This window comes from Alligator sinensis, unplaced genomic scaffold, assembly GCF_000455745.1.
Source record: "Alligator sinensis unplaced genomic scaffold, ASM45574v1 scaffold137_1, whole genome shotgun sequence".
Taxonomy (NCBI): Eukaryota; Metazoa; Chordata; order Crocodylia; family Alligatoridae; genus Alligator; species Alligator sinensis.
Genome location: NW_005842545.1, coordinates 614,446 through 625,887, shown reverse-complemented (window position 1 = coordinate 625,887; position 11,442 = coordinate 614,446). Strand labels below are relative to the sequence as shown.

The window sequence follows — 11,442 nt, the reverse complement described above, 5'->3', positions numbered from 1 at the left end:
CAGAGGGAGGGGGTAGGGGGTGGGCCCTGTCCCTTGCCCAGGGCATTCTGGGAAAGGTACTGGCTGCAGGGAATAATAGGATTGATCTAGTGCTCAAGGGATGTTGGAATTAACTGCAACTCCAATGTATGCTGGGAAAGGCCAACCTTAGGAAATGATGGAATCAACACCCCCACCACCACCCCTGGGGCAGGGAGGAGATTGATCCCCACACCCTATGGCATAATGGGATTAAATCTCTCAACCCAGAGAATCCTAGGAAAAACCAAACTCCAGGGCATGAGGGGATTGATTTGCTGCCCTTGGGCATAATGGAATTAACCCATTACCCCCAAGGCATGTTGGGGAGCTCCAGCCACAGGGGATGCTAGGATTGACCACCCCAAGGCATAATAGGATTGACACCCCTCTAGTCCCAAGGGATGCTGAGATTGATCCCTGGCCCCAGGGCATGCTCAGAGCATCAGTGTCCCTACACCCCTGCAGCATGCTGGGAAGGTGTGGGAGAAGACTTACCAACACAGGCGCCCTGGCGGAAAGACATGAGAGGGCAGAAGATAGAGCGCACGGGCTGCGTCCCTTGTGCCACTGGGAAGCTGCGCTTCAGCTGCAGCCCTCCCTCAGTATCCACCACCCTATCAGAGGCAGGGGGCACAGGGGTGGGGAGGGGTGGGGTATGGAGCCCCCCCAACCTCTTGCTGCTCTGTCCAGCCCCTGACCCCCACACAAAAACGCCTCCCCAGGCCCCTGCTGGCCATCACACAGCCTGCCACCCCAGCTACAGCCCCCTCCCCCCAGTCAGGGAACCCCCTGACCCCACATTTCAGAACCAGCCACAGACACCCCCCACCCAAGCTCCTCACCCCATAGTCTGACCCTCCCCAGCTCATCCCCCAACCTCAGAGCCTGCTAGCCAGCGACCCTCTCCCATCCATCCCCCTCCCCACTGGTACCGGTAGAGCAGCAGGCGAGCGCCAGGGCCACGGGCGCTGACCAGCACTGAGGGGTCTCGAGCCTCACGGCTGATCCAGGACCGAGCTGAGATGCTGGTCACAGCTGCACCACCCCCCAACACCAGTCGCTTCGCCTTCGTCAGCTTTCCTGGTGGGAGCACAGGGAGGTGAAACTGGGACCTCCACGGTCTCCCCAAAGCCCACAGCCCCTCCTCTACAGTTCCCCAGTGTCTCCACCCCCTTCCCACAACTCCCACAGCCCCCCACACTTCCCCAAAGTCTTGCAGTGCCCTCCCTCCAACACGGTGGCCTGACCCTTACCTCTGGGCCCTGACATGCTCCATCATGCCTCAGCCCATCCCCCTGACACTCCTCTAAACACCATGGGGGAGGTACATTGGTTTCAAGGGGGGAAGTCTATGGAGAGGCTCAGAGATTGGAGGGTGGATCTGGGGAGGTGGAGAGGTCTGGGGGTCTCTTACCAGTTGCTACGTCAAAGAGGAAGGAGCAGATGGCACCGTGGTCATCGCCAGCCCACAGCAGGTGCCCAGGTGCATCAAAGCAGAGAGACAGCACCCGCCCACCCAGCCGAGCTGAGCCTCCCCGTGCTGTTTTCCCTGTTGAGATGTTCAGTACGTGCAGTCCCTGGCGCCCGTTCCCCACCTGCCAGGGGAGGGAGGGGGGGTAAGACGCTGAGATGTGCCCAGTTCTACATGGGGGAGACGGGACAGGACAGGGTGTCTGTCCATTCCCCCCCAGGATGTGCCCAGCTCTGGGGGATAATGGCCCAATCTAAGAGGCCAGAATAAATTGAGCTACCATCCCCCAGAGCTGAGTGTAACAGCCTGGGATGTGCTCAACTCAAGGGATTAATAACAGAATCTAACAGCGCAGGATGCACCCAGCTTTGGGGTGGAATAGGGGATAATAGCTGGGTCTAACAGGCCAGATGAACCCAGCTCTGGTTTGTGGGGGATGTGGGGTACAGCTAGGTATTGGGGACTAACAGCTCAGTCTAACAGCCCAGGATGCACCCAGCTCTGGACTGGAACAGGGAATAATGGTTGTGTATAACAGCCCAGGATGTGCTCAGCTCTTGGGGGAAACAGCTGAGTCTATCAGCCTGGGATGCGCCTTGCTCCGAGGCAGGCCCAGCACTCACCACAGTGAGGTTGTTGTTGAGGGGCTGGAAGACGCAGCAGAGCAGGGGTGCGCCATCAGGATCAGGAACCTCGCGCACACAGCGCCCATCGCTGGGGGCCCAGATGCGCAGGGTGGTATCCAGTGAGGCTGAGACCAGCAGGTCGTTGGACAAGGCCCAGGCAAAATCAGCCACGGGCCCACGGTGCCCGCGTAGCACCCGCAGCACAGCTGGTGGCCCTGGTGCAAGGCGGCACACTGACAGTGTCCCATCCCATGAGCAGCAGGCCAGAAGGTGTCGGTCGTCATGGGCAAACGCCACCTTTGGCACTGCCATCAGATGGGGGAGGAAGTGAGGGGAACAGGCCGCCAGGTATCCCAGCATGCCCTGGGGAACGTCCCCTACTACCCCAGGAGGTCCTGGGGATCAGCTTCCCCTCCCACCACAAACGCTATACTAGCATGCCCTGGGGATTGGCTCTTCCTCCCCATATCCCAGGATACCTTGGGGCAGACATCAACCATCTCAGAATGCCCTGGGGCTTGGTTTCCACACCCAGGTATGCTGGAGCAGCACCCCCTATATTGCAGAATACCTTGGGGTCTGGTCCCTCCCATACCAGGTATTCCAGCATGCCCTGGACAGGGCCCCTCTGTTATTCCAGCATGCCCTGGGGATCAGTTTCCATCCCCCAGGTAATCCAGTATGCCCTGGGGATTGGTTTCTCTCCCCCCTGGGACAGTTCCCTCGTATCCCAGGATGCCCTAGGAACTAGTCCCCCCCCTCATATCCCAGTATACCATAGGGCAAGCCCTTCCCCCCACACCTCCCCCCCTAATACAAGCATGCCTCCAGGAAGTCCTTGTACTATCCCAGCATGCACTGGTGATTGGTTTTCTCCCTACCAGGTATCACAGAATGCCTTGGGATCAGTTCTCCCCCACCCTCCCTCAAGTCCCTAACTATCCCAGCATGCCCTGGGCTTCCCCCATATCCAGCAAGCCCTGCTCCCCTGTCCCTTATCCTAGCATGCCCTTCCCTTCCCTGTATCCCAGCAAGCTCAGCAGCAGAGCCCTCACCGGCCTGGTCGGCATGCTGGTCAAAGATGTGGTAGACACCAGCAAAAGCATAGTTCTCGCTCAGGGTTGTGTCCCCAGCCATGGCCCGGCTCGCCTCAGCAGCTGCCGTCGGCACCAGCCCCCCTGGTGGCCTGCACAGAAGCCAGGGATCCAGGCAGCTTCATACCATTTCCATGCCCAAGAGAATCTAGTCATCCAGGCCCCCAGCTCCTCTGCTCTCACCCCACAGCCCCCACTCCCCTCCCAGAGAACCCAGGCATCCAGCTTACCTGTCGTCATGGGCAGCACGGTTCATCTGGGCCTGCAGTTGGTATGAGCCACGGCTGACGGAGCGCCGGTGCCCCCGTGCTCCCAGTGCCCGTGCCTCCTCCTCGAAGTCCTGGGACAGGGAGAGGGGATTGTTACACTTGGCCACTGTACCCCAGAGCTGGGTGCAATTCACAGTCAAACATTCACCAGCTGTTCCACCCCAGAGCTGGGCACATCTTGGCCCTCTCCAGTGGTGTTACCCAGCCACCCCGCCCGAGAGCTGGCTACACCTCTGTTCCAGGCCGAGTCCAGCTCTGGGGTGTTATGCTCAGCCATTCCCCAGAGATGGCTGCATGGCAGCATTTCAGAAGCCCTCCCTGGCCAGGGTTCTTCTCAGCCATCCCCTGGCCAACCCCAAGATCTAGCTGCCTCCAGCATTACATTTAGTTATTACCCTTGGTTCCCCCCCAGAGCCAGCTGTCTCCTGTGTTACACTCAGCTGTTTCCTGCCCACCTCCTCCTCCCCAGAGTCAGCTACCCTGAGTGAGACACAGCCATTCTGTTCTGCACCCCCCACCCGGCAGTTGCCATGACTTATACTCAGCTACATCACTCCACTCCACTCCAGACCCAGCTGTTCCCCTCAACTTCTACCTAGACTCATCCCCCCTCAGTGCTCAGCCATCTCCCCCACCCCGATTTCCCTTAGAATCAGCTGCACCGTGTAATACTCAGCTGTTCCCTATCCCCGTGTTCCCCCAACACCCAGATGCCCCCAGTATTATACCCAGCTGTGTCCCCAACTCTGCTCCCAGAACCAGCTGCCAGCACCGTTACTCAGCTATTCCTTATCCCCCTGCCCCCCCATTCAGCTGCATTCAGTGTTATACTCAACTGTTCCCTATCCCCATTCCCCCCAGACTCAGCAGCCACCGCTGTTATACTCAGCTTTTTTCTCCCCACACTCAGCTACCCTAGGTGTTTCAGTAAGCCACCCCCTCCCAAACTCAGCTATCCCTACTGTTTTATTTAGCCATTCTCCCCAGACTCAGCCTCCCCCAGTGTTATCCCACCCCCACCCCAGTTCCTCCCCAGATCCAGCTGCCCTGGATGTTTCACTCAGCTCCCAACCCCCACCTGTGGCTGCAGGCCCGGCAGCTGCTCTGCTCTGACAAGGGCCCGTAGCGTTGGGCCAAGAGCTGGGCACGCAACCGGAGGTATCGGCGCCGTGGTCCTGCCTCAAATCCAGCCTTGGCGTTCTCCCGCAGCAGTTGGCTCCGGCGCCGGATGTACTGGGTGCGGAACTGGGGGAACCCTGGTGTCCGGTAGGCGTTGTACCTGCAGGGGAGCTGGAGTTACATTTGGCTGTTCGCCTGTTATACCAGGCCATCTCCCTCAGAACTGGCTGCAACCACTGTTATACTGGGCTGTTCCCCCCACAGAGCTGGCCACATTCTGGCCTGTCACACCTAGCCTGTCACACCTCCCCTCCCCGCAAGCAGCCGCAGTTATCGTTATACTGGGCTGTTGTTTCCCCTGAGCTAGTGGCAACCACTGTTCTACTCAGCTCTTCCTCCCCAGAGCTAGCCACATTCTGGCCTGTTGTACCCAGCCGCCACTCACCTTGCGTCCACAGCCAGCACCTGCTGCCACACGGCTGCCATGCCCCACCTTGCTGCAGGTGGGTGCTCAGGTGAGCTGGGGGCAGGAAGGAAGGGGTTAATACCACAGGCGGGGCCTCACTTGGGAGTCCCACCCCGTCTCCCTCCCTCATCTCCAAGGAAACAGGCTCCACCCACCAAGCCCCGCCCGAGACACCCGCACAAGCCCCGCACTTTCCGACTGCTCCTCGCTTTCGAAACCCAACCCCAACCTTCCCTCTTCCCTAAATCCCGCCCTTTGCCATATGCCCTTCACAAAGCCCCGCTCCCTCCATGACCGTTCCCCTGCCAACGCCCGTCCCCTCACTGCCCCACCTCGCCAAGCCCTGCCCCCTCGCTTAGGGCCCCGCCCCCCGCAGTGCCAAGGGAAGGGCGGGGCTCGTAAGAGGTGGAAGAGTGTGCAGACTGCCGGGGGAAATTCACTGCCGGCTCCTCCCAGTGTACGCTAGCGGTGGGAGAGAGGCGAGGAAAGGAGTCGATACCTGAGCTTCTCGGTCCCTCTCCTGGTGCTGCCGGCTTTAAAGGGTGGAGCCAGCCTGGATCGAAGCTCCGCCCACCTAGCATTGCGCATGCGCCTGGGTAGGGAAGGTGGGAATCCCCCTACCTCCAGTCTAGCTCTGACCATTGTGTTTGAAGTCGGGGGCGGGATCTGGGTTCGGTCTGGGATGCCTGGGTTCCCTGCGCGGTGAGAGCCGGTACGCCTGTGCTCCGTTCCAGGGAGTGTTTTGGAGATACTCGGTTGCTTGGAGTCCATGAGATAGGCCAGGCTTGGGAGGGGAACGCAGGTGTCCGGCTTGAAGAGAGGAGGGAGATACCCTGTTCACCCTCGCAGGTGACTCCTGACACTAAGACGGCGACTGCAGCTTTATTCCAAGATGGCGACGCCTACGATGTTTTCTTTCTCTCTTCCCTGCTCGCCCCCCTCCCACTCTTGAATATGGCGTCGCCCTTGTCACCTCTCCAAATAACCGCCCCCATAGGTTTTCTCTGCAGTCCTCTCATTCCAAGATGCCTTCTTCCAAAGCGAACTTTTTCCCCTTTCCAAGATGGCGCTCCTCCACTGACTTCTCACGATACCATTCCACTTCCTTCTCATGACTCCACCCCCTTTCCATTGGCACCGTGGGGGGCGGGCCCAAGCTGGCAGGGTGGGCTCTGATTGATTCCTTCCTGCTCAAGGGTGAGGAATTGCCTCGGGGCTGGGACTGCAGGATGGAGTGCATGCTGGAATGACCCAGGCAACGCTACGGAAAACAGCTCTGATTTTAATTGTGGCTGGAAGCATCAAATCCTGGCCGCTTAGATACAGACGGTCTCCATAGAGACCGTAACCAAGGCAACTGAGGCATCTCAGGCCCCAGAGCATTTCGTCCCCTCTCCCAATGGAATGGTTTCACCCAGGATGGCCCCCTTTGTGGTATCGATCAATCTCTGGTTAGTTTCATGGAGTATGGTCCTTTCTCCCTCCCTGCCAAAAAGAAATAATCTGCTGGAGTGGAATGGCCCAGAAATGACTCTGGATAGGAGCTCCCTCCTCCAGGATAGCCTGCCCGCTCAGTGCCCTAATGAATCTGCCCCTTCAAGAAAGCCCCCTCTTAGGGCAACTGTTTGTTCCAGGCTGGGCAGGATAAAGCACCCCTCCCCCCTTGGTATACATGGAACATTTCATCCCCTCCTGCTGCTGTGGATGGATGGGTCCATTCACAACTTTAGCTAGGAGGGTGGGGAGCAGCTCTTATCCTCCCTGCCTTTATAGAATGGTTTGGTTTCAGGATAGAATTCCCCCTTTTTTTTTTAATGGACCAGTCTATTTTCCTCCATCTCCAAGCTCAGGTCAGTGGACTGTACCATTACGACTGAGGTGGGGGGGCCTGCAGAACAGTGGACCAAACCATTCCACTCTGAATACGAGGGATAGGAGGAATTGGACAAGCCTATAGAACCCAGGTGTGGGTCTGCGGGGATATGGAACAGATTGGAAAATACCATTAACAAAAGGGGGAAAGTAAATTGGCTTGTACTACTGCATTGTCTGTATGAGGCAAGGGGGGGGGGAATGCAACATATTTCTGTAGCCACAGGAGAAGGGATGGCTGGTACCACTATCATAGAAAAGTAAGACTGGAAGGGACCTCAAGAAATTATCTAATCCAACCAGAGACTGCACATAATGGGTGGGGTACAAGAAAATAGAAAGTCATTGCAAAGGTCAGATGGGGAGAACTTTGCAAAGGGGCAGAAGGGAAGGTACCATTGAGTGATCCATATAGGGGTAACAGCCCAGACTGGATTATTCCATAGCCCTTTGGCAAGGAAGGGAAGGAAATGGAACATACCATTATGTAGACCAGAATAGAATAGACAATACAGGCAGTCCTTGACTAATGACTTTGAGTTACAATGAATGGCACTTACAACCTTTATAAATGTACACCCTGTTTTGAGGTTCTGATGTGGGTTTCGACTTTATGATGCTAGACAGCTACCTCCAGCTGGTAAATCCCTTGGGGGGGGGGGGGGGAGGGAAGAGGTGTGAGGGGGGCAGATCAATGCCCCCACAGCGAGGGAGGGATTGGGGCTGGGTTAAGGTGGCTCCCGCCACTGTGTGCTGCCAGCCCAGGAGCGCATGGGAGGGGGTGTGCCCCCAGATCCCCGTGGGGTGGGCAAGGCCGGGGCTGTGCTGGGGTCGGGCAGCAGAAGGTGCTGGGAGCAGGGGCTATGCCCTCCTGCCACTCGCCCCGCTGGGGCAGGACAGAGCTGCTGAGCTGCCGCCTCTGGACAAGCACGCAGGCGCCGGAGCCGCCCTGGCCTCCCTGCGCCTCCTGGACAAGTGGTGGCTTCGTCCCATACCCCCTCCTCCCCTGCTGCCCTGGTGGGGTGAGTGCTGGCAGGGCATGAGGGGGTTGTGTGCTCCCAGATTGGGGTGGGGTAATGGCTATGGGGGCAGGCTGCAACCACTCTAAAATTTGCTGTAGCCCCTGCTGCCCATCCAGTGCACAGCCTGGTGTAGCCCCTGCCATGCCGTACCGCCTCTCACCCTGCCAGGGTGGGGCAGAGGGGGGCACAGGACAAAGCCAGTTTGTCTGGGAGCCACAGGGAGGCCAGGGCAGCTCCCACCGCTGTGCGCCACTTTATCCAGAGGCAGCACAGTGGCTCTGCCCTGACCCAGAGGGGCAGAAGGGCATAGCCCCCACTCCCAGTGCCTTCCACCACCCCCCCGGAGTGCAGCCCCAGCCCTGCCCACCCGGCATAGATCTGGGGACACGTGCTCCCCCCAACATGCCCTCCTAAACTGGAGGCAGGAGCAGCAGTGAGAACCACTGGACAAGCCGCCAGATGAGCAGCTCCTGGATCAGCAGCGCACAGCAGTAGGAGCAGCCCCAGCCCCTTCCCATGCCCGCCGCCCCAGCTGAGCAGCGCTTGCCCCAGCTCCAATCCCTCCCTTGCAGCAAGGTGTTGATCCGTTCCCGCACCTCCCCCCCTAACAAAGGGCTTACCAGCTGGACGCAGCTGTGTCTAGCGTCCTAAAGAAACCAATCCCCCTTTTATAAACATTGTTCCTAAGGGGAAATTGGTTCCAACTTACGATATTTCAACTTAAGATGCAGTTTTCAGAAACCGATGGCGTCCTATATCTGAGGGCTGCCTGTACCACTACTGTCCCGACTTGGGGTGTGAATTGTCAAACCTCCAACCTAGCTGGCTGGAAATAGGAAATGGAAGATACCACAGGCCAATGAGGGTGTCCAGAAAGAGTGAGGCAGAAGGTTCTATTATAAAAGACAAGTCTGGGGTAGATGGTTAACAGAAGACACCATTGCACAGTCCAACTAGGGAAAGGGATAGAAAATGGAACATACCATTGCACTCAGAGGGGAAATAAGAAATGGCAGATTCTACTGCCTAAACCAGGGATAGAAGGGAAGATACCATTGCATAGCTCAGATAGTGGGGCCAGGCTGCACCATCACCCTCTGTTGTGGGTGGATGCCCCCAGGCACCGAGAATATTCCACATGATGAGGGGGAAGGGCCTGTCTTAGCTCTGCCTCTTCACCTCGGCCCCCCCACAGGGCCTGGTACAGACACTCCTTGCTGGGTACCAGCCAGGGCCCCATAGGGGGAGCTGACTAGCCCACTGGCAACCTTGTTCCCTGCTTTGGGGCCTGGTCCCCATGTCCAGAATCAGGTCCTTCCCATGGTGGTGGTCAAGCTCGAGGTGTCAGGTCAGGCTGGGGAGGACTGAGCTCATGGTCTACGGGGGAAAGACAGACAAGGGAGGTTAGGAGAAGAGATACCCATAAACACAGTTCACCCCACTCCCACCCCTGAGGGACTCTCCTGAAAATAGTTTCAGCCCCCCCACAAAAAACCAAAACCCTCTTCCCATGGCAGGTGGGGGGGGGGCGGGGGGGTTGTTGTTGTTGTTAAAGTCTCAATGCCCTGAAGGGGAAGATGGGGGGGTATGGAAGGTCCCACTATCCTAGGTCCACTGGGGAGGAATGGAAGGTCCCAATACCCAGGTCCATAGGGGGTTGGTGTGGAATGTTCCATTGCCTTGGTCCACTGGTGGGGGGAGAAGGGTTGAAAACTCTCATTGCCCTGGTCCCTGGGGGGCAGGGAAGGTACCACACACACACTCCAGGGTATCCTGGGGGAGCACCCACCACTGGCACTCTCAGTGTCCTATGAGGCAGAAGCAAGGCTCCCCCTGGGAGGAGGTGGTGACGCAGAGCGCCAAGTGTCCAAACCCAGTCGCTGCAAGAGGGTCACACCTGGGCACTGTGGAGGGAGGGGCAGGCAGGGGCCATGGGGAAGCATGGGGGCAGTGATGAGGGAGAGGAGAGGAATTGGATAAATTCTGAACCCAGATCCCCCATCACCAAACTGGAAGGGGAAGGGAAGGGAAGGGAGTGGGGGGAGGGGGGGTTTCCCAAGGTGCCTTGGGGGTAGAGAGGTGTCTTTATACTGGGTTCTTGTGGGCTGTATCATCCCCCCGGGTACAGGGGGACTTGTGGGCTCTACCATCTCTCCTGGGCTTTTTGGGGAGGGCATCACTATGGACTGTACTATCTCCCCATTGCATTAAAGAGGTGTGGCGGTCCCCACGGATCATACCATCTCTGCACGGTGTACAAGAGAAAAACTGGCTATATTGTTTATTCTGGGTACTGTGGACTGTACTGTGGCCCCTGAATCTATGAGGAAAGAGACTTGGGGATCATGATTGGCCACAAAATGAATATGAGCCACCAATGCAATATCGCAGCTGGCAAAGCAAACAAAACTCTGGCTTGCATTTACTGATGCATCTTGAGCAAGACCCAGGATGTCATCCTCCCACTGTACTCAGCCTTGGTGAGGCTGCAGCTGGAGTACTGCATCCAATTCTGTGCTCCACAATTTAGGAAGGATGTGGAGAAGCTTGGAAGAGTCCAGAGGAGAGCCACACACATGATCAGAGGGCAAGAGAACAGGCCTTATGAAAAGAGGCTCTGAGCTCTGGGACTCTTCAGCCTGGAGAAGCACAGGCTCAGAGGTGACTTGGTGGCAGTCTATAAGTACAAAAGGGGTGTGCATCATGATCTGGGGGAAAGCTTGTTCACCAGAGCACCCCAGGGGATGACAGGGTCCAACGGTCACAAACTGCTGCAAGACTGTTTTAGGCTGGACAAACTTCTTTAAAGTCCGAGCCCCCAAGGCCTGGAACAGACTCCCCCCAGAGGTGATGCAAGCATCTACTCTGGACACTTCCAAGAAACATTTGGACATTTATCTTGCTGGGATCCCTTGATCCTAGCTGACTTCCTGCCCCTTGGGCAGGGGCTGAACCTGATGATCTTACAAGGTACCTTCCAGCCCTAATGTCTAAGAAATCTATGAGGACATCCTATGGATTGTACCGTATCAGCTGAGTATAAGAGGGAATCCCTGAAGACTGTGTCATCTTCCCTGAGTATATAGAAAAAGAGTTTTTGGGAGCCATATCATCTCCCCTCCATGTATAAAGGGGTTTCTTTTGGGTTGTATCAATCTGTTGCGAAAGGGAAAGGGTTGCTTACCATGTGTGGGGACAAGGCCATTGCCACGGTGCAGGACGAGACGGAGGTGGGGCCCTCCCCAGCGGATCCAGTCCAGGGCTTGGGTGTGTGTCAGACTCTGGGCCGGCACCCCATTAATCTCCACCACCTGGTCACTTACCTGGGGAAGGCAACGGGCTGTGACGATCCCATGGAACCACTGGGGGGGGTGCCCCAGCACCCCAACCCTCCACAACAACCCCCTTGCCTAAGCCCCACCCCCATAGGACTCCCCCCACTTCCATAGTGCCCGCTGCAAATGCACAGAGCTCTCTCTGCT

General features: G+C 57.5%; 1 protein-coding gene across 1 annotated transcript in view; it reads right to left on the bottom strand.

Moving 5' to 3' along the window:
* WDR13 (WD repeat domain 13) overlaps positions 1–5,120 on the bottom strand; it is a 5,537-nt gene extending 417 nt beyond the window's left edge. The window contains exons 1-9 of the mRNA XM_025213649.1: positions 5,046–5,120; positions 4,560–4,760; positions 4,077–4,081; positions 3,443–3,587; positions 3,174–3,304; positions 2,116–2,423; positions 1,436–1,616; positions 954–1,101; positions 517–635 (exon numbers count right to left, since the gene is read on the bottom strand). Coding sequence (XP_025069434.1) covers positions 517–635; positions 954–1,101; positions 1,436–1,616; positions 2,116–2,423; positions 3,174–3,304; positions 3,443–3,587; positions 4,077–4,081; positions 4,560–4,760; positions 5,046–5,086 — 1,279 coding nt within the window. The 5' untranslated portion in view covers positions 5,087–5,120. The remainder of the gene's footprint in view (positions 1–516; positions 636–953; positions 1,102–1,435; positions 1,617–2,115; positions 2,424–3,173; positions 3,305–3,442; positions 3,588–4,076; positions 4,082–4,559; positions 4,761–5,045) is intronic.
* Positions 5,121–11,442: the final 6,322 nt, after the last annotated feature.